At 43.9% G+C, this 21,960-nt stretch overlaps 2 protein-coding genes and 1 long non-coding RNA gene across 4 annotated transcripts in view; 1 reads left to right on the forward strand and 2 right to left on the reverse strand.

The window, feature by feature from the left end:
- Nucleotides 1–17,552, reverse strand: part of LOC134162609 (aldo-keto reductase family 1 member B1-like) — a 31,255-nt gene extending 13,703 nt beyond the window's left edge. The window contains exon 1 of the mRNA XM_062616612.1: nt 17,478–17,552. The gene's annotated coding sequence lies outside the window, so the exon portion shown is untranslated. The remainder of the gene's footprint in view (nt 1–17,477) is intronic.
- LOC134162611 (uncharacterized) lies at nt 1,551–20,427 on the forward strand. The gene is made up of 2 exons (XR_009964378.1): nt 1,551–1,616; nt 19,817–20,427. It is a non-coding gene; the product is annotated as an uncharacterized LOC134162611 (long non-coding RNA).
- On the reverse strand, nt 4,658–12,569 carry LOC134162610 (aldo-keto reductase family 1 member B1-like). Of its 2 annotated transcripts, none has more exons than XM_062616613.1 (10): nt 12,489–12,569; nt 11,736–11,903; nt 10,339–10,455; nt 9,012–9,089; nt 8,252–8,374; nt 7,664–7,764; nt 7,428–7,509; nt 6,852–6,935; nt 6,031–6,113; nt 4,658–5,306 (listed from the first exon to the last, which is right to left on the reverse strand). In XM_062616613.1, exons 1-10 carry the CDS (start codon nt 12,552–12,554, stop codon nt 5,264–5,266), a joined length of 945 nt encoding a protein of 314 aa, XP_062472597.1. In that variant the 5' UTR covers nt 12,555–12,569; the 3' UTR covers nt 4,658–5,263. The 2 variants fall into 2 exon arrangements, with proteins under 2 accessions (XP_062472597.1, XP_062472598.1); XM_062616614.1 differs by having other exon boundaries at nt 12,437–12,565.
- Nucleotides 20,428–21,960: the final 1,533 nt, after the last annotated feature.

Genomic DNA, 21,960 nt, shown 5'->3' on the forward strand with positions numbered 1-21,960 from the left:
ACCCGTGCTGGAGAAGGGAAAGGACAGTGGTCTAAACCTTTGGCTCTTCCTGCACCATAGCAAACATGGCACCTTTATGATTCAATAAAAATGTGTATTCGGTCTCAGCAGAGCTGTGTTGCCTCAGCCTGGGGATCACTGAGGGTTTCATGGATTGCTTCCTTCAGGAAGCTGCAAAACCTAAGTTCTTGTGTTATGTGTTCATTAACTGAAAGTGAAATTTTCAGAAAGAAGGTGCTAAGATGCCTCTTTTATTGAACAAAGGTTTTACTATTTTCCCATGAAACCCAGTGTGCCACCTTATGAGTTTGGTCCCTTGCCCAGTAGGAAGGAACAGACGGGTGACACAGCCATGGAAGCAAACACCTCCTCATTTCACCTGGTGTTGCTAAAGGAAGCTGGCAGGGCGGTTTGGGCCCAGCACCGAGGGTCAGAGCCTCCCCTGACAGGGGAGCAGATACCCAGGTTGTGGGGCATCTGAAATGTCCCCCGGCTGGGGGGCTGAGGGCTGGTGGCAACGCGGGTCTTCTCTTCTCTGAGGCCTGGCTGCCCTCTGCTGCCCGCAGGGGAAAGTGCCTGGTGGCTGCGTTGTCCTGTGGAGCATCTGTTCTCTGTTGTCACAGGACAGACGGTGCATGAGGTCGAGACTAAAACGAGCAAGCTGGGTCTGAACCAAGGGCAGGCTCCACCATGGGTGTAGTGGGTCTGCTGAAGCCTGCTGTCTTTGTTCAGCCCAAATCTCCCTTGGCTGTGACTAGAGCTTAGATGTTGGCCTTTGGGAGAGTACTAAAGTTAGGGGAGATTCCGCAGCAGAGAGATTTTAGCAGCTGTCTGTGACTTAGGTGTTCTTTGTGAGTTTCATAATTTAAGGGATCAAATGACTTAATTTCAGACATTTTTCAGGCTCTCAGCATTCTAGATAATATTTAGATGCAAAACCTCTGTATATATAGTATTCATAACTTAAAGGTTTGGAAAAAAAGTGAATTGAATGCTGTCACTTTCATGCTCATTGCACAGGAGCTCTTGTTTCTGTTAAAGCTGAAAATAGTTGCCATATCCTCTTTAGTCAATTTGAACTCAAGCACCTAACAAGGGAAACAGCTGGAAATCACCTCTTTGAACAAACCAGAGACTGAAAGCGAAGTCCACAAAATTAAAGAACAAGTCTACAAGGCAGAGGAGCTGGTTAGAAATTACTGCTTCATGAAGGAGGGAAAGCCATCTCTATTTCCAAGAATTCACTGGCAGAGGGAATGACTATTCAAAGTTGCAATTCACATGCCAGCCACTGCAGGACGCTTGGTGAGCGATTAGCATTATCTCTACTGCTTGTGAAGGGCGCATCTATTCGGCCTGTTCTTAGGGAACATCTACAAAACTTTTATATTTCACTTAATTCAGCTAAGACTTTCAAAATCCTGATGACCAGTTTCAGTCAAGGACAACAGAATTAACAATGGAGCAACATGTATTATGGACACCAGGATTTTTTTCCTTCCCACCTGGACTTTTTATCAAGGTTTTATTCTCTTCAAGTGGACTTGGGATGGCAAGACTGAAGCATGACAGCATCAGAAGATGGGTCAAGACCAGGGGTCTTCTCTGGGCAGAAGGTCTGTATTTTGCTTTGCTGTTTCTGCCTGTTGGTGTGACACTTTTCCTGGATCATGCCAAGACACAGGAGGTGTCACTTGTTTCTCTGTTCTGAAGGCGTAGCTGGGGTTGTCAAATGAGGGTAGGACCTTCGGGAAAGAAACACCACGTGTCAGCGGATGAGAAATAGGCTGGGAAGTACTGCAAAATGCCCAAGAGTTCCTTGCATGAGATGAGGAACTATATGTGCAGAATGGCCTGATTTGACTGTGTGTGAAGGTTTGCACTGAAGCTGGATACTTATTGCAGTTCTTTTCAGTTTTGTTGTATTGGCATTTGCATGTAATAATTCTAATTCATCAAAAATCATAGCCTCAAGAGATGAGCACTATTTGGCATCTGAGAAGAACCAGACTCAAAATGATGAAAGTGGGTAGGTCCCAGTGAAACAGTCTTTACCAGTAGGAAGGCTGCCTGGTTTGCTCCTGGACTGTAATGACAGAGAAGTTCAAGGCTTCTCTAAGGGTGGTTGCCCCTGCTACCAGTAGAGAAAAGCACTGCATGATTTTATTGGTGGGAATTGTCCCAGGAAGGGTTCATGTCCATTAAATGCAGGTGATTACAGCTGACTTCACCTGTGTTCACAGGCGAGGGAGAAAGTGCATGAGGTCTGGAGAGCCTAAGTAGCAAGATGGGTCAGAGCTAAGAGCAGTCCTGGACCCAGGCATAATGAATCATACTGAATGCTGCTGCCTTGTTTTGCTCAAACATCTCAGATATGAGTGGAACTTAGATGTTGGCCCTGGGGTGCCACATGCTGTGGACACCTAAAGTTAGATGAGGTGAATTCCCCCAGAAAGACTGCTGCATCTGACCCAGGAGTAAAAGACAAGTATGGTCAGCACAGAGCCTTTCAAATGTGGAAATATGTTAGTCCCCCCGCCCTATCAGTAGCTCGCAAACACACCAAAAACAAAGCGGGAAGTACTGCCCCCTGATTCTTTTGTTTGACTGTAAGTACTAATTAGCAGTAAGATTACTGCTCTAATACTTCTTCCATGGTTTTTTGCCTTATCTTGCAGTTGCATTATACATTCTTTTGGAAGTTTTGATTGGAAATAGTTGGATGACCTCCATCTGAAAAGCATATTAGATGTATTCTGTATGTGTCTATTTTGGAATATCTTATGTGATCTTATGTGATCTGAGTATTAGTGTACTGAGATGAATATTTGCACATTGTAGGGTTGTTTTTTTCTGTTGGAATGAAAGAGAGTAAGTGCTAACAAAACATAAAGCTGTAATGTATCTGAGGTCCATTGTCCTGTCTGTCATAACCATCATGCTTAAGCCCAAAGTGCAAGTTTCGCTCAGCCCTCAAACCAAAAGCTTTTCTTTTTAATCACACAAAAAGGCTAAGTTCTTTTTGCACTTATGATGGGGTAAGGAAACACCAGGCAATGTGACACTGCTAAGCTGAATTAACCAAATGGACCAATCTTGGGGTAGCCTGTCAGGGAGAGTATATATATACACAGAAAGAGTCTTGGTACGTATGAGCTATGGAGATGAAAGATGGATTGTTCTCCTGTTAGAGAGAACAATATCTGGAAGCATTCACAAAGTGTAATATGTGTCCCTCATCTACTACGGCAGTGAGTCAGTGTGGTTTCACATGGTGAAAATACAACACTCAGTGCTGACCTGTTGTAGTGCCAAGCTCTGGGCAGTGGCTCAGCACTAACACATGCTATTACACCTCATGTCCAGTGCATTTTGGGTATCTGCATAGTGAAGTTTCCCCATAGTCTGCTTTATTGGGGTTTATAAAGCTAGATGTCAGCACAGGCTGACAGCCAAATCAGTCCAAGTTTCCTCATATAGCACTTCCAGGTATTGTTCTCCTGTCACTTTCACATCCATAGCTCACATGTGCCAAGACTCCTCAAACATGTCTTGTTTGCACTGTCTGGTCAGCTGTAGTTCACTATATCTAGTCTACTCCTGACCAAGGCAAGATCTTGATGCTCCTGTGACATCTGATGTTTGAGCCTTTCTGCCATCTGTCAAACATATTTTGTACATCTTTAGTTTGTAACACAGGTGCATGTATAATACAAATAGCTCAAGCTCGTATAAGTGTATCACATGTTGCACACTGAATTACACTATTAGTATGGGGAAAGGACTAAGTCAGCACTAGGTCCTAACATTGTCAACCTTTACAAAAGCAGATTTTTGTTAATAACCTTGTTCTCAAGGAAGTTTCCAGACCACCCAGTTGCGCAAGATACATCTCAGACTTCATATGCTTTTGTCAGATCCTGCAGCTTGTTCTGGTGTTGATGAATGCAACAGTTGTACTCCAGATAGCCTGTGTTCACTAGTCCAAGACACACTGACTGCACTTATGGACCCCTGAAGTGCCACGCTGTTGAAACACCTTCTAGCACTGCTCACCTGCATCCTCCACCAAGAGGGATAGGCTTACGTCAGGGAAAAGCGTTACCGGTAGACAGAGTTAACAAGAGACCTGTTGCAGTTACCAGGCTAGTGAGTCAGCAGAGCATAGCCAGAGGGAACAACACACTTGCTTCAATGTCAGGCTCTGCATAGCAGCCCAGTATTTACACTTAACAGTTCCACCTTACACCCTCTGCTTCCATGCAGTATCAGACACCTGCTTAACACCATCTTCTCTCTTACCCCACTCTCTGTTACTCTGGGTTTTTAATAGCCAGATGTCAGCACAGGCTACCAACCAAATTAGTCTACAGCAGTATATATCCTTGTAGTTTTCCAGCAGTTTCAGGTGTAGGTCTCCTGGTCACTGCTGATCCACTGCCCATACCAAGGCTTGTCATACTCAACTGTTCATGGCAGCACCACTCTATCAACCAAAATTTATTACATCAAGTTATTAAACTTTTGATCAAGACAAGATCTTGATGCTCCTGAGACATCATTTAAAATTGAATATGGATCATTTTTTCCAGTGACAGTGTTGATCCAAATGGCTTTGGCATTTTTTCACATTAGAATAGAGCATCCAAACCAGCAGTAATCTAAGTATTTTTTATTTTGGAAGAATATGTAAGAATAAAGTTGAACACTAATCTCTGTTCAGATTCAGTCTGTAAAAGAATGTGACAGAAACAATGCCCAGTATGAGTTATTAGGCATCTGTAGGTATGGCAATCTCTCCCAATTACTATTCTTTCCCAGAAAGCTTGGGGCTGTGGTCTAGAAGTCAAGTTAATTGTTGTCTTTTATCTTCAGGCAGTGATTGTGTAGTTAGTTCTTTCAGGATGGGTATTTCTTCTGTGCTCACGTCCTTACCCTGCAGCCTTAAGTGGAGGTGATCCAAGACAAGAAAAATTATTCAGTTGCTAGTTCATTCTTCAGGTTTTCTGCTTTGCTATTTCAGCCATGCAGAGACTAATCTATCTATTGATGAGGGAATTATTATAGCCCATATTTTGTTCTTGAGAACAATTTTACCATTTCCTTCTACCAAAGAAGAAAAACCTCATGTCACCGAATACACACACTATGCCTTTGCTGGCAGGAGAGATACAGTGTGTAAGCCACATAGTGGACAACTCAAGGCAGCAGTACATGCTCATTAGACCGCAGAGGCCTCCAGGAAGGCAGGATAAAACTATCTTCAGTATTCTGCATTGAAAGGGTACTCCTTGTGATTTTTGCACCTGAAGGAAATCAAAGAGAAATGATTACTCTCAAGGCTGAAATAAATGCTATAGAGCTAAAGTGGGTGTACTTCAGAGCCTTCACGGGAGGCTCTGAATTATGTAACTGCAGAATGAACTTAAGGAGATGGCATACATGACTAATAAGTTCAAGTCTGTTCCTATTATTCAGGCACTGAACAGTGCTGGGACCAAATTACTGCCTAGATAAAAAGTTCACACTGCTTACAGGGTAAAGCGCCATTTCTGTGGCTTTTCAGCCAAGACTTCTTGTCTTGCTATAGGCTTCCAAGGTGCTATCTGCAAGCAGTTGTTCTTCATACTGCACTATAGATGGTCATTACCTCCCCCAACCACCTATATAAGAGCTGACATCAGTTTACAATATGCACAGAAAAAAAATGACTGTAAGTTTAAAACTGGCTAAAGCTCATTTCCCCAATACAGAAAATCTCAAATTATCAACTAGAACCCTCCTTTGGGAATTCCAGGCACAATGTTTCCTGGAGAAAGAATTACAATTAATACATAGTATGCCTTATCCTTTAGCCAATAAAGGGAAAAATATAAAGCCACCAAGGGTTAAATAACTGATTCTCAATCCTCCAAATGATTCCAGATTTCAAAATATACCCAATTTAAACAGCTATACCTGTACCTGTGAGATCAGAGTAAAGATTATTCAAAATATAAGAGCTTGAAAGAAACAAGCTGTGTCACTTACATGTTCATTTCACAGATCCTCCAGTTCCTGTTTAGGCTGAGAAGGGTTGCCATCTCCTCTTTAGTCAATTCAAAGTCAAACACCTAAGAAGTGGAACACCTGGAAGTCACCTCTTTGAACAAATGAGGCAAGCTTCACAAGATTAAAGAACAAGTGACATCAGAAGGGGTGCTGTTTAGAAATGATGGCTTCATGAGGCAGGAAAAGGAAAATGTTGTACCTTTAGACTTTTTGAGACTCCACTGGCAAAGAGAAATAAAGAGACTTCTAGTTGCAGTTACATGTGCTAGCTGTTCCAAGATGTTTGGTAAGCACCTTGGTGTTGCCTCTATTCGTGGCAGACTCATTTCTCCCCAGTTTCAAAGAAACATCTGGAAGACTTCCATATTTCAGTAAATCCAGCTATGTTACTTCTGAAATATTCATGTCAGGAAAAAACCCGGCATAACAGTCAAAGGGGCAATGTGTTTTATCGACACCAGGACCCTTCCCTTAACATTGCTTAGTCTGTATTTTGAGAAACGTTACTGCACTTGGGCTCCAAACAAGCACTGCCTGCCATTTCATCCACAAGTCACAGGAGACAGCAAGGCTGATAAGGTTATCAACATACTGTTGATAAGGTTATCAACATACTGTTTCCAAGTGCTCTATCATTTCTCCAGCTGTAGTTTTCATTGTAACCCTAGCTTCCAGACAGAGAGAAAAAGTCCAGTCCTCCTGCCTGATGCCAGCTTGGGAAGGGTGAGAAAGGATCACTGATTGCTGTACAGGAAGAAGCCATGCCATGAAGGGCAGCACCCGGGTCTCTTAACACTCACCTTGAAGTTCTCCACAATGCGCTGTGGTGTGACAGACTTGGGAACCACAATCACATTTCTCTGGATCTGGAAGCGAAGGAGAACCTGCAAAACCAGACCACTCAGAGAGAGAACGGTTCCTGTTCTGGAGGAATCAGAGACTGTTCTAAGTGTTTGAAAACTCAGCTGTTTTCCCTAAGTTATGCCCACTTCTGCACAGCTGTATTTCAAATCATGGCTGTCCCAGTGGCCTAGGTAGCATTTCCTGGAGAGTAAAGACAAAAGTGGTGGAGGCCCACATGGAAGGCTGCCTTTGCCATCCAGTTTTGGGACAGTCAATTCCTTTTCTTCCCCCCCTGGGCTTTTAGCAGTCTATGCAAGGTGTTCATTCTCTGCAAGAGGACTTTCCTGGCTAAGGGCCAAAGAGACAGTAGTAGAGATTTTTTAGGACATAGAATAGGCTACTGCATTGCTTGTTAACACAAGAGAGCACCACAGTTCACATGGAACACTGATAGAGGCTGTTCTCTGTCTTCATACACTTTCCTTAATGACTGTGTTACTGGAAGGAGTACCTACTGTCCAGCACCTACCCACCTGTGCTGGGGTTTTGTTGTGTTTGGCTGCAATTTCTTTGATCTTGGGGTCATCCAAAAGGGAAGTGTTCTCTGGCTTATCCCTACACAGAGAAAAAAACAGAAGAAACAAAGAATCACTGCAGAAAGACTCTCCCTAGCATGAGTAATTAAAGTATATACATGCCTGCACCATTACTCACTCAATTACTCTGAATGTTTATAAACTTAAACCACACTAATCCACTTTGAAATTACCTGTCAGGGCGTCCAAGGGGACAGTATGCTGTCACAGTGATCCCTTTGGATTGGCAATAGTTGATAAGTTTCTCCTGGGAAAGGTATGGATGACTTTCAATCTGTCAACACAGGAGCAGAGACTGTAGAATTACTGTAGCATTCCAATGCTCCAGAGGGTTTCTTTCTGAATCCTAATTTCCTAATTACAGGCTGCCTTCATCCTACCATGCATGTGGTCTGTGAGACAAGACTATAATTCTATAGGGCATCAACTTTAATGTTGAATCCTTATGAGACTTTCTGATTTTGTTCTGAGAGGCTTTATAGAAATCATTGATTACAGTCAGAATGTTAACTTGTGTCTGGACTCTTTATCCCTCCAGAGAGAATGCTTCATGGGAAAATACTCCAGAAAGAGAGTGGTTCAACAAGCCAAGACAAAATGGAATTTTTCTTATCCTTTTTGCATTGATAAATACCCATAGAGCGTGATTTAGAAAACACGATGTGTCTACTTTGTTCTCCCTTTTCAATATCCTTATTCAACTGTAACCAGATATTTATAACCCCTGGAAACTATTCACCTGCAGTCACTCTGCAGCTTACCTGGTTATTTGCAGGCTTGTATTTCAGCCCTGGCTTGTTCAAGATTCTCTCAATCTGCTCATGGTTAAAGTTGGAGATTCCAATGGCTTTTACCAGACCAGCATCCACCAGCTCTTCCATGGCCTAACAGAAAGAGGAACAAAGTCAGCATCCAGTGTACAAGACATGACCTGAATAAATTTTTCCTGATGGGTCTTGTTTCTCTTCACTGGAAGTAAAGCCTAAGTGTTAAGACTTGCCAGGTTTTTGATTCTCACAGGGAAATGCGTGTACTGGTAGTATCTGTGCTATGTCTTCTATCACACAAAGCCCCAAATTATTGATGAGACTGAAATTCACCGAGTTACACAAGGAACGTATGACTAACTCTACTGCTGTCACAGCACTGGAGGACTATGCAGGATGGCAGGATCACAGCCTAAGAAAATCTATTTGAGTTCAAGAACTGCATGAGAACTGTGGTGAAGAAAAAAAAAAAACCCAATCATTCAGTTATGGTGAAGTAAGTAACTTTTGCTAGGCTCAGTTTGGCCTGCAGCTCCACTGAAAATGACTGTGCAGCTCAGTGACTAGAGATATGAATCCACAGTGAAAAGAAATAACAGCTTGACTAAGCATGTCCATTTTTAAAATGCTACCACATCCTTTTGTGAATCCTTTTCAACTAGTTCTGCATATATTCACAAACCGTTCTGTGATTGCTGAAGCCAAAATCACTGCTGAGGAGAGAAGACAACTCTTCTACTGCAGCTGAACTTACCTCCCATGTCTGTAGAATATCTGTGTTGCTGGGTATAGACATGCCTTTGTCATCTGTGGGAAGCAGCTCCTCTCCTGCCTGTCAGTAACAAAAAAAAAGCTTGAGAATCTGTTGAGAAGTTCACTTAATACCATGAAGGCTCACAATCATGACAGCTTAAACTTCTAGTGCATGAAAGAACCCTAATTATTGTCTACTCTCAGTCATTCCTTGAGGACCAGGAGGAAGTTATTTTTGCCTGTGACCATTCCAATAAAGACAGGTTTTCCAGCTGGACCCCTTAAACTGATGGCTCACCCAAATACCTACGGGGAAACAAAACAGAATTATAGCCTCCAGTCTCATACATGTTCACTTCATGTGAGGAAGAATTGGGTTTTTTTTTTCCAGACAGGCATCAGGGGACCTAGCCAGGTACTGAGAAAACATGTAGCTTTGGTCTATACACTATCAGATTTGTTGAAAAGATGTATTATGTGCAGTGACAGTTCTTCCACAACAAAGCTTAGGGTAAATCTGCTAACAGTAGGAAATTTACTGGGAAATATATGAATGTTAGGAAAATTAGAAGAGCCTTTGTGTACAGGTTATGAAAAGACACCAAATTTCAACTACATTTAAAAGCAGTTTGCTACTGCTACCGTGATGCGGTTTCATTACTTTGTTAACATAAAACTAGAGTATGAAATAAAGATAAGCATCTCAAGAGAGACTGATCAGACTGTAGCAGGACAGAAAGAGTAAGACCAGAAAGTCAGAGACATTAGCTCCTTCACTAATCTGTGAAAGAATGTAGGCCCCCAAGAAGTTTCATCTTTTAAATTCCTGTCTCCATGGAACAATGCTAAGGCTCCTACAGGCAAGGTCAGCTCAATCTGTGCTGTATTAAGGACTTGGTGATAAAAGAGAAAAATGGAAAACAGAAATATTTTCTCTTGCTCTACAATTCTGTAACACACAGAAAATTTCTGACAGGCAGCAAAGCACAGCCCTCCTTCCTGCAAGGGGCAATTCTGAGATAAGCATACACTGATTCATAAGAGAAAGGGAAAGCAGCTTATTTTATGCTTGCAGCTAGGAGATCTGCTCCGAGTCCTCAGACCATCATTCCCAGTATCAGAGAGATATGCAAGCAACAGTCTCAGGGCAGAGATCCACAGTTTGGCTTTTATGGCCAGAGCAAAGCTGAGCACCAAAGCAGTGCTGGTACACACAACAGACACATGATCATCTTTATCAGCCACAGTAATTGCTGGCTGTAAAGCCATATAGCTCCCCCAAAGTTGCGGTCACAAGAAAAAAGTCAAGGGCATTGCTGTTACTGTACCTTCAAACCAAGAGGCCAGTGGATGAGGTAAAGATCCAGGTAATCCAGTTTCAGGTCAGCGAGTGTCTTCTGGCAGGCTCCCTTCACTAGAGGCTTGTCATGAAATGTGCACCACAGCTAGAGAAAAACCCAAACAAGGCACAGTGTGACCTCCTGGGTTAAAGCTCTCGGGTGATCTCCTGCACAGGACAGAAATGTCCCATCTTCTTTGGAAGGCCATACAGAATCAGGTCATCCTAGTGCTCTTGAGATGAGGCTTCCTCTGTGATGGGCCTGGCCCATGACACTGAAGGCTGTATGTCCAGTGGCAGCACAGACGGTCGAGCAGGATTATAACAGGCAACATCCTCTGCTCTCATTAGGTACGAATTTGTGCTACCCTTTTTACACAGGGGCTGCCTTTGCAATAGGCAGCTTTTAAATGAAGGTGTTTGCTATTCCTAACCATACATAAAACACCTGCATTGAATGTAGAAGGCAAAGCCACAAAAATATAAGATTAGCCAAAGACCTTTGACTCCCTTCCTACCCAGACTACTCTATGATTCTATGAAAGAAGTGGTTGGCACCTACTTTTACCAAGAAGCAACTTCACCATCTAGCTAAATAGTCTGATTTCCTTAGTAAGCAAGAGGAACAGAACCCACCAATGACACCTTCCTTGCAACATATGTTGAGCAGATTATACTGCACCCTGAACAAATTACAGGGTGCCCAAAATCTCATCTTCCTCACACAGCAGAGACACCCTGTTGGCAGGGTGTGAGCACAGCTGCTGGAACAAGCAGCTGGCACTGCCAGGCTCATCTCCTCTACTGTGCTTTAGCAGTCAGGGAGATGCCATCATGAAACTGATTCTCTTCTGTATCAGTCCATGACACTGAGTGATCCTGGATGTCTGCATCACGGGTTTCTACCTTGCTTGGTGCTGCCTGGCCCCACTGTCCCTTTCCCTACTTCCCTCCTTCTGTACCACTTGGTCTGCAGATGGCTTCTCCTCATCCATACCCCAGCACTTGTGTGTCTCCTCAGCAGGGCTGTGGTGCTCAAGCTTTCTGTAGATGCTGGGGAGGATTCAGAGCCTTGACTTCGTTCAGTGTTATAGGACTGACTGGGGAAGAAAACTACCACCAGACAGTTCAGAGGAGGGTGATTCTTTTCCTTGCTCGAGCCTCAATGAGCTCATTCTTCCTACCCAACAGCTACAACAGTAACAATTACCATCAGTGGAAATAATCAAACAAGAAGTAATCAAACTCTACCTCCATGCTGATGGAGGGAAACAAAAAAGTATCAGGGCTGATCTCATTTATACTACAAGGTTTTCCAATGCTATAGCAATGCTACTTTAGTTTCCTGCTGTAAACATTCACAGTCCAAGACCATCTGATCTTTACCTTACTGACAATAAAGAGGTCATCTCGCTTCACAACGCCTTCCTTGATTTTCATTTGGATCCCCTCCCCGATTTCCTTCTCATTCTGGTACACGTAGGCACAGTCAAAGTGTCGGTAACCAGTATCAATAGCAGCCATCACTGCAGCTTCCACCTTACCTGGTGGGGACTGAAGAGAGAAAAGGTATGACATGCCTGGATTTGGGATTCTCACACACTGCTCCTTAGGCAGCCAGAGAATAGATAAACGTAGAGGCTTTAACAGGAGCTTTTCCATAAAGCTTTCTCGGGTCTGCAGATATCTCAAGCACAGCTTCCTGAGCCTAAAACCAGGCTCTGGCCATTCCTCTGTCACCCCACTCCTCAGCAGGGCTCTGGAGAGGCTTTGCAGAGCTGAGGCCTTAACACCAGGGCCGTTCTCCATGGCCGGGGCAGGGCCTCCTCACTTCTGCGCACCACTCCTCAAAGGAGCAATCCTCCGGCAGGTTCAGCCAAGACTTAACCTAGCAGGAGGGACCTCAGCCCAGGCCCCAATGATTTGCGTTCCCGGGCAGAGCCCTACCGCGGCGCAGGAGCTTGGGGTGCTGCGAAGGGGCAGCGGGAACAGAGCGACCCCCAACGCCAAAAGCTGCCGCGGCACGGCCGCACTGAGCGGGAGCCCCGGCCGCGATGTCGGTGGCGCAGGCAGCGCTGTGGCCCCACCGAAGCGAGAAGCTGCGGCAGGGTCCCGCTGCAGCAGGCTCGCCGCGGTTACCTTCCATGTGCCCAGCCCCAGGAGGGGCACTTTGGCCGCGGTGCCCAGCCGCACACAGGTCGCCATCGCCCCACTTGTGAACACGCCTATACAACCCGCGCGGAACGGGGTAACACGGCCCCCTCCCGCCTGCTGGTAAAACCCTTTCCCAGAGTGACACCCCCTCCCACCCAGGGGGGTGGTACCGCTTGGCCTTCCCTTCCCCTGCAGCCAATCACAGCTCGAAGCCTGCCCCGATGGCAGCGCAGCCCAATCAGCACCAAGCGGAGCAACCAATGGGAATCCTGCCCTGGTGCTGGGGTCCTGTACGGAGGGGGGAAGCTCTGGCTGTGTAGGGGTGTTCGGGTGAGCTCTGCAGCGTTTCCGGGCTGACCCCAGTGCTCCTCCCTCCCGCGTTGGAGCGGTTCGGTGTTTCTCCGACGTGCTTCAGCGCAGCGGGCAGGCGGGTCCAGCTGCTGAGGCCCGGAGGAGCCGGCCGCCGGGGCACCCAGAGGGCCTCTGAGCGATCCTTCGAGGGCAGGCCCCGTGAGAGCTGAAGTGAAGTCAGTTCAGTCGCCCCCCCCAGTGAAGCTGTAACCCAAAAGGGTGAGGGCGGCTGTGCGCCCATCGGGCCGGTGTATGTGCAGGGGTCACCTAACGCAGCGCCCTGCCCCTGCGCCACGGGATGTTCACGCGCATTGCTCGTGGTACGCGCCGGGGTGTTGGCAACACGGTATTCACCCCTTCGGTTACCTGATAGGTTTGTTTCATTCAGGGGCCGCACGATTTGACTTGGTAAAGACATTGGTAAAGTCCCAGAATGAGACAATGAGCAGGAGTCCTGGGGCACGATGGGATACGCAAGTGCGGGCTGTGAGCCGTGAGCTTGTATGCGGGCTGAGCAGTGTCCCCGCAGCAGTGATGGTAGCCCTGGGCTGGTCTCAGGAACCTTGTGATGCTTGTGCTAATGAAGTGAGGTGGGTAGAGAGCCTTTGATGTGGCTGCCTGGTGAGAATGGGGAGCACCCTGTTCCCCTCTCCAGATGGGACAAATGCAGCTTTCACTTTGTGGTGTGTTTTTCAGTAATTTAGAAAATAGTGAGTATAACCGACTGCATTTTAAATGTTGGAAGAAAGTGTTAGTATGTTTTTGAAGCTGCAGAAGAACAGTGAGTTTTTTGTAAATGACACGATCCCATTGCCCTTCTGTTTTTAGATACAGACCATATTTCAGAATATAATATACATATGTACAAATAATTGGTAGGTGACTTTTAATTTCACATTAGAAACTGATTTTTGAGGCAAAACATGCTGTACTGATAAGCTGGTCAGAATGCAATGGAAAAAGCCTTGATTTATCAGCAGGATCCTGTAAGTACTCCATAATGGTATCTTAGGGTTGTTTGTGAGGCTCTAATGTTTGCTTGTGCTTGAAGAATGGATCCAGGTACAAATGGAAGTTTGGAGTACATGTAATGGTGCATTTTTCTCTGGGTGCCTCTCCCACAGCAGATGCCCTGGCTCTTTTTGCTTCATTTAACTGAAGGCAGGCAAGATAATTAGTTTGTCTCTTTAATTCTCCTCCTGTTTTTTGTTAGTGCCATCAGTTACATAACAGTTACACAACTCAGGGCTTATCATTCATCCCTTTTTTCTGGGATTCCTTTTCCATAGGACTTCTCTGAGTCTGCTCAGCTTCTTGGGCCTGGTTCATTGTTCAGAGAAGTCAGTGAAAAACGCAGAGTGACACATTTTGCCTTGGCTGCAATCATTTTCTCCAGAGAGACTAGAGATCAGATGAAGTGCCAGTTTGCTCCTCCTCTCCTTTATATTCCGAGCCCCTCAAGCTTGCCGTGCTATGCTCGTGATTTGTTACTGTTAGCAGTGCCACATTCAGCAAACAATCCGTGGTGAGTGGGTTTCAAATCTTGGTGTAGGAACTACCAGAATCAGTCAGATTTTGTACTAGAGCAGCATCAAGGAGAACTGGTACCATCAGAGTTGTGCTTAGTGAGTCTGTGACAGCTTGCAATACCTGATTGTCCAAGTAAGATGGAATCTCCTGTACAAAAGGGTGGAAAACCCGCATTGTTCTCATTCTTCTGAGCCTGTGTTTTTAGGGAGAGGTTTCAAAGCCTTGTGTTCCTCCAGCAAGGAGCTGGGTAGAATGTGTGAGAACAGATAAAGAGACTTGGTGGAGAGCCTGGCTGAGAAGTCTGTCATTCCTCTTCTTTTCTTTTGAGATTTTGGTGGTGATTCCTCTGCAAACTCATTTCTCCAGTGAAGGTGGGTGCTTGGTATTCCCCAATGGTTTCTTGAATGAGATATATCTTGGTCTTTTAGCAGAGGATTTGCAGCAGAAGGTTTGCATTTTGCTTTGTTGTTTGCTGGGAAGACTGAAACATGATGGCATCTGAATATGGATCAGACCAGGGGTCTTCTCTGGGCAGAAGGTTAGTATTTTGCTTTGCTGTTTGTACCTGTCGGTTTGACACTTTCTCCAGATGTCAGTTGTTTCTCTGTCCTGAAGGCATGGCTGGGATTGTCAGATGATGGTAAGACCTTTGGGAAAGAAGTATACTGAAAGTGGATATTTATCTTGCTAAATGGTGTGCATTGATTCACCTTCCAGACACTTGCTAAGGCAGGAATGCAGGCAGAGGTTAGAGATTTAATACAATTCTAAGACCTTGGTGTCTTTCTTATATTGAGTTCACATCAATCCGGGAGCATCTTCTGAGATCCTGCCACCACCTCTGCATCTCCTCAAGAGTTATTTGACGACTTTAGTCTTTGATAATTCTGGGTTTTGGCTATTAATTTGATGAGCTGGCAAAACAGCATGGGAGGGTGCTGCTCCACGTTGTAAGCAAGATCTCAACCTAAAATGTCTTTATTTCTGTAAAATGTTTTTGAGGAATTCAAGAAGGAAGCAAGAACTATGGTGAACCCAGTGGTACACTTGTGGTCAAGCAGTGAACTTTTTCTAACCTGAGTGTTGTTTGCAGCTCCACTGAAGGTGACTGTGCAGCTCACTATGGGTCAGGCAGTCAAAGTGCTCAGGGAATAGGAATAACTAGGTAATGACTAAGTGTGGACATTATGAAAAGCTACTTTGTACTGCCTTATGTTCCTTCCAACTGATTTTGTATGCATAAGACAACACTTCTGTGAGTACTGAAGGTAATGAAAATGTGGAAGAGGCTGGTGAGGCTATAGCCCATGTCTCTTCTGCTGTGGCTGAACTTAACCTCCCATGTCTGTAGAACATCTGTGTTGCTGGGTATAGACATGCCTTTGTCATTTTGGGAAACAGCTCCTTTTCTGCCTGTCAGTGGGAGAGAAAATACTTGAAATACTCTCAATTGGAATGCTAGCTATATAAAATAACCAAACAGGAATATAAGGAGCTAGAACTGACAGTGCGTGAAAAAAAACCCTGAAGTATAACTTAATTCTTCAGTTATTTCTCATTCTTAGTTCATGAAGGGTCATGGCATTTTTGCCACCTACTATCCCAATAAAGAGGTATTTCTACTGAACCCATTGAAGTGATGATCCACAAAATACATGCAGGGAAGTGATTAACTCATAGAACAATATCCTGGAATCTTACATGAGTTCAGTTCATGTATTGTTCCATTTTACATGTTTAGGAATAATAGCTTCTTTAGTTGTTTTTAAAGAAATACATGGTCCCATGAATGTACATTTCTACTGGAGTACACCTCTGACAAAGTACTGCTGCCAGATTTCCCGTGGGGAGGCTCACTGATGAAGTTGCTCTATTAGGAAAGTTAGAAGAGCCTGTAACTAGACAGTATGGCCGAAGTGTTTTGAACTATTGGAATTTTCTATATGCCATGGTATTATGCACTTTCACTTGACAGCTTTGTCCACATAACGCTAACTAAAATAATATGGAGAGAATGAAATAAAGTTGAGTTCAAAAGCATGAGATGGAATAGAGATTTTGATCTGGATGTAGCAGAAGGGAAAGGCTAATGGTATATGTATGTATATACAAATAGACATAAATCCTTTGAAGTACATGTAGTCTGCGAGAGTTTGGTATTGAAAAGCTGCATTTTTTGCAATCCAAGATCTGTGAAACAACACTAAGGCTTCTACAGGCAAGGTCAGCTCAATTTGGACTGTATTTAGTACTTGGTGATTAAAGAGAAATGGAAAACAGAAGCATTTTCTTTGGCTCTGCAGTTATGTAACATGCAAAGGAAAGAATTTCTGTCAGGCAGCAAAGCACAGCCCTCTTTCCCACAAGGGGTAATTTTCAGATGAGCATGCTTTGGATTTGTAGAAGAAAGGGAAAGTGGCATAGCTTATGCTTGCAGCTGTAGATCTTGGTGCTAAATCTGCCTCTCCCACAATCAAAAGGGCAGACGATGCTGTGCAAGCAGTGGTCTTGGGAAGAGAACAAGAGCCTGGCTCACATGGCCAGAGTAAAGCTGAATGAGTGGCACTGGAGCAGTGCTGACGCACACAACAGACATGTGGTCTTTCGGGACTGGAGCAGCAGTAGTGGTACAAGTGTTACTAGCCATTTTGAGGAGGTCTTCCAGTAGTGAAAGCCAAGGGCATTGCTGTTACTGTACCTTGAATCCAAAAGGCTAATAGTTGAGGTAGAGATCCAGGTAATCCAGCTTCAGGGCAGCAAGAGTCTTTTGGCAGACTCCCTTGCCCAGAAGCTTGTCATGAAATGTGCACCATAGCTAGAGAAAAACCAAAACAAGGCACACTCCTCCTCATCCATCCCCTTAGTACTCCTGGGTCTCCTCAGCAGAGTGCCAGGCAGCAGCTGGGTGCAGAGGTATAGGTGTATATCCTTCCTAACACTCAGTACAGAATGAGGTGAATTAGCCAGCTTGTATCCGTTTATCATGCAGCATAAAGTTTGTTTCCAGTACTTAAGCATCCTACTATGAAAATACTATAGGCAAAGTGCTCCCCCACCCCTGCTCAAGGCTGGAAGATCATCAGATCCCCTTACCTTACTGACAACAAAGAGGTCTTCTTGCTTCACAACGCCTTCCTCGATATTCTACTGAGGATCCCTTCCTCAACTTCATTCTCATTCTGGTACATGTAGTCACAATCAAAGCGGTGGTATGCAGCATCAATATATAATTATATACATAATTATAATTATATAATTAGTGTCATAAACCAATGCATCCTTTTGCACAAAAATAGAATGGGATCCAGAGGATGGGTGGAAAGTGTATTTTAATGTTTGCACACACGAGGGCAGAGTTCAACTTGTGTGGAACGGCTGCTTTTGTATTTCTTCAATAATCTCTCAGCTTCTTGAACTGAATATTGCATTCCTTGTATTCTGTAATAATGAGAAGGTGGAAATCTCTCTTCCTCTGTCTCTTTTTCTAAAAGGGATAATAAGAAAAAATTGAATGTAGCTTACATTTGTAATAAATAAATAAATAGGCATGAACATTTTCTGGTAGGAACTCAAAAGATACAACCTGAGTTTTGAAGAAGACCTTAACAATGAGTACTAACATACCAACTTTCCCAAGTATCTGATCTTTAAAGGAGAGGCACACAAAAGAATTTCCTTTTCCCTGCTGTCTTTTGCACTGAAATGTATGAGACCACTTTTCCTACCTCAGCTCACCGCTCTCTCACAAAAAGGTTCCAAAACTTGCACTTTTAAGCATTGTTATGCAGGGGAGAGGGGGACAAATCTATTTTATGCCTTCTGTTAACTGGGCACTTGCTTACAACATGTTCTGTATCCCAGGAGAAACAGACTGCCTGAAATTTAGAATGGTTGGATTTATATGACTGGTACTACTCTAATGTGCTTGACACTTCCAGCTTGTTTTTGACTGCAGCAATCAATGGGGACTGCGCTGTCCACAGCTCATAGGAAGCAGTATGTGCCGTACACATCTGGATTCTTAACTACTCATTTGTGGCCAGAGGCTACTTCCATTGGGAAATTTGCCATTGATTCAACATCAAGCATCAGAGCAAGCCTTTTGTTAAAATGTCAGCCAGTGGTGTCAGCTGTCTTCTCTGTTCAGCCAGTCTAATACCAGACTGTCTAACCTGTTTTGTATATTGGCCCTAGTGTCCTCAGAATGGCTGAACATCATGATTTCAACACTGTGTGTTTTCCAGTGCTTCATCACCAGAGATCCCCTCTGCCCCCCCTGCAGCTTTCATGCAGCCATGGTGGTAGCTTGGGCACAGTGGGGGAGACAATATTCCTCAGGATCTGCATCTCAGCCTCGGCCTGAGCATGCTGGTATCTGGGGGAAGGGACAAGAACAGCAAGAAAAGTAAGAACTGACCTTTTCCTAAGCACTTTCCCCACTCTAGTGTAAACCAGTGGGCTGAAGCTGATTGAACATATGCTGGGATATCATGCCAGGCTAAGATATGGTTTATGGCCTTTTTTATACTTTTGCTCAGTCACTGTGTGTGACTTCATCTCTCTGAAGTCACTGTGTGTGATTCATCTCTCTGAAGAGAGATGGACTTCACAGAAGGAGTAGTCACATTCTGACACTTCCACAGCATTGGACACGGAGCCCGAAGTGATATATTTTGGTTTCTGAGGAAAACCCAGCCAGGCTGACTTTGAAGCTGCGGTACCTATTACTGTTACAAGTAGAGGAAATAGGGGAAAGTTTGTGGAACATCAGCTTGGGACTGCCCTGAAGAGGAAACCTTTTAACTTACCAGAAGTGCAGGAAGCTACAGTTTTGAGAGCTACATCAAATGGGGTGGTTTGGTGATAAAGGGGAGTGTAACTTGCCAACAAGTGGGTACCTGAGGGTAAGAAAGACAGGAAGAGACAGTTAATAAAACTGTCAGGTGCTGGGAGGCAGACCCCTGGAGGCAGTGGAGGAGGGCGTTGACAGCAGGTAAGGACAAAACAAGGCATGTTCACATTATTCCTAAAGTGTAATATGGTTACATTTTCTTCTGAGTCTTGTCTGCATGAAAATCTTGAGCTATTTCATTATGTTGGTGCAAATGCATTTTTTGGACACATATCAGTTGAAGTACGTTGCATATTGATTTAGCCTAAATCCATTCCTTACCACTTCTGTTAAAACTGTAGAAAGCATTCTTTGGCAAAATCACATCTATCCTCCCACAGACTTAGCATTAATTTAACAGCATCAGGTTTTGAACTGGTTTAATTAAACTGCAACTTCCTTGCACAAGCCTGGACTGGTTACTGTGGAAGCAGAAGCATGTCAGTGTCTTTTGTGAACCTGTGAAAAGAAACCTTCTGATCATAGACTGGAGAGGTGGTTTAATGTGGGACTGGTGAATGCTTTGCTTGATTTTCTCTAGGTCAAGCCATGTGAAAAGAGAGGTACCAAAGCATCAACCAAAGACCACATCTTTTCAGTTGTTTCTGTGGAAGAATGGGCTTTGTGATGAGAGGATAAGCAACTGAAGTTGAATAGGAAGGACACCATGGCTAGCGTCCAAACCCAGCTCATCTGCAAATGGAAAATTTGCCCATCCCAGACCTACATTCTTGTCCAGTTTTGTTGGTAGGAATAGTTATCACAGGAATGAGGTTTTCCTCTTTCGTGTATGCAGACTGAACGTTTTCCAAAGCTCACCACTTTTGAGACCAGTCTGCTATTTTTTTGTCAAGTGGAGGCTCTTGTCCTTCTGGAAAAATATTTTCATGCTCCATTTCAAGTTTCAGCAATCAACCTGTCTGGTGTTGACAAGAAAAGGGGTGACTCAAATGCCTTTAGAGTGGAGGAAGGGATATGCTTTCCATTTGTGGAACAGAAAAGTGTTGACAATATTTTCCTTATGTTTGAAAAGCAAAACAAAATGAAGCACACAGTATAACCAGTGAGTTCATCTTGATTAGGAACAACATGAAAAATACCATGTGGAATCTGTGCAATTAAGGCCGAATAAAAATTGCTTTATAACCTGAACTTTTACTCAACAAGGAAGCCAGATTTTTTTAGTTGAGTTACTTAAGTTTTGTGAATGAGAGTGGAACCTCATGTGGTCTTTCTCCTTCACATGGCAGGACCTGTGGGCAACATGAACATTTGGTGTGGCTGTGGAAGGTCCAGTGATTGCCACAAAAGTTCAACATGTTGTCCTTCACTGATCAATGGATCTGCAGTTATATCACTGCATGCTCAAGGTTTTCTGTAGGGTTGGTCAGGTGGGCTTCAGTGCTCTCAGCAGCTGTCACTTCCAGAAGTAATTCAAGGCATGTAGAGGGAGGATGCCATGAGCTGGAAATTATTCTGTCAGGATGCTTCCAGCTTTTACCTGGTCTGGGGACTCTCACCTGTCCTGTAACCAGAACATGTCTTTACATGGGAAGAGGTGGTGGCTAGATGTGGGTTGCTGCAGAAGCCAAGAATATGAATTTGGCCTCTCTGTGCCCCAGCTGCCCCTGTAAACTAGATGTAACTCAGAAGACCAGATAAAGTGGCTTCTTCATGTCTTAAGTTTGTGAGGGCAGAAGACCTTGGTCAGATAGCATAGGGCTCATTTTATGGCATATTTCTAGAGGTATTATAGCCTCCTGCCCCTTAAAGACGGATAGATAGTTTGTTACCAGATCAATGTTGCTTCTGCAAGCACCTTCTTAAAAAGGTAGGACCATATTGCCTAACTGTTCTTTTTTTCTCACAGGTCCATTGAATTGATCTTGGCTCAGTTTTTATTTGGTATATTGCAGATGCAGACTTTGACAGGGAAGAGTAATGACAGCAGTACCAAATGTTTAAACAAGTATTTGACCTATCCAAAATGCTAAATATTGGATAGTGTATTGTATCTCTGGGAAGCAGAAAAATGTCTTTCATGTAAGATAAAAAGGAGATGATGTTTTACAGGCAAAATATTTTTGTTTTCCAGGGTTTTTTGTGAACAGCCTGATCTGATGCATATAGAGAAAACTAGTTCTGGGTAAAAAACCTCCAAAACCCAGTGGAAGTCAGGCACAAAATTATTTAAATGAGTGGGTTTCCATGAAAGTAAAACAGGTGTGAGACGAAAATTAGAATTGAAAAATTCTGGGAAGTTGGATATCCTGACTCCCCCATGCATTATTTATTAGTTTTGTCTGCCTTTTCATTCATGCACCTTCTTTGTTAAAGAAATGGAGGGGGGAAGCATGAATTAACTTGTGATACACAGCTACTTATTTAGCAGCTTAACTTCTAAAGTTTCCTGGGAAACAATCCTGTAAAAGGGAGGCCTGACTTTGTTGCTTTTTAAAGTCAGGAGCAACCCCACTGAATTCTGAGAAGTTACAGTAAAGTTGAACGGTGTGACTCAGTTCTTTATATTATCTCATCATGACACATAAGACAGATTTTTTTATATAGGAAGCTACTTTTTGAGCGCCATTCAAAACCATGTTAAACACCAGTCAGGCTTGGTTAGTAAACTGGCATGCTGCAAGAGAGCCACATACCGTAGAAAGAAATGTAAGAAGCACAAGA

This window comes from Pezoporus occidentalis, unplaced genomic scaffold, assembly GCF_034315485.1.
Source record: "Pezoporus occidentalis ecotype Australia unplaced genomic scaffold, CSIRO_AGI_Poc_V1 ctg19, whole genome shotgun sequence".
NCBI lineage: Eukaryota > Metazoa > Chordata > Aves > Psittaciformes > Psittacidae > Pezoporus > Pezoporus occidentalis.

Bases quoted from the DNA above. Each gene is read 5' to 3' on its own strand.
- LOC134162610 (XM_062616613.1), bottom strand. From the start codon at position 12,554: ATGGCGACCTGTGTGCGGCTGGGCACCGCGGCCAAAGTGCCCCTCCTG. The intron at 10,456-11,735 runs GTAAAGATCAGA...GTTTTTCTCTAG, and splicing joins ACCTCTTTATTGTCAGTAAG to CTGTGGTGCACATTTCATGA. The intron at 9,090-10,338 runs GTACAGTAACAG...TGTTACTGACAG, and splicing joins ACTGGCCTCTTGGTTTGAAG to GCAGGAGAGGAGCTGCTTCC.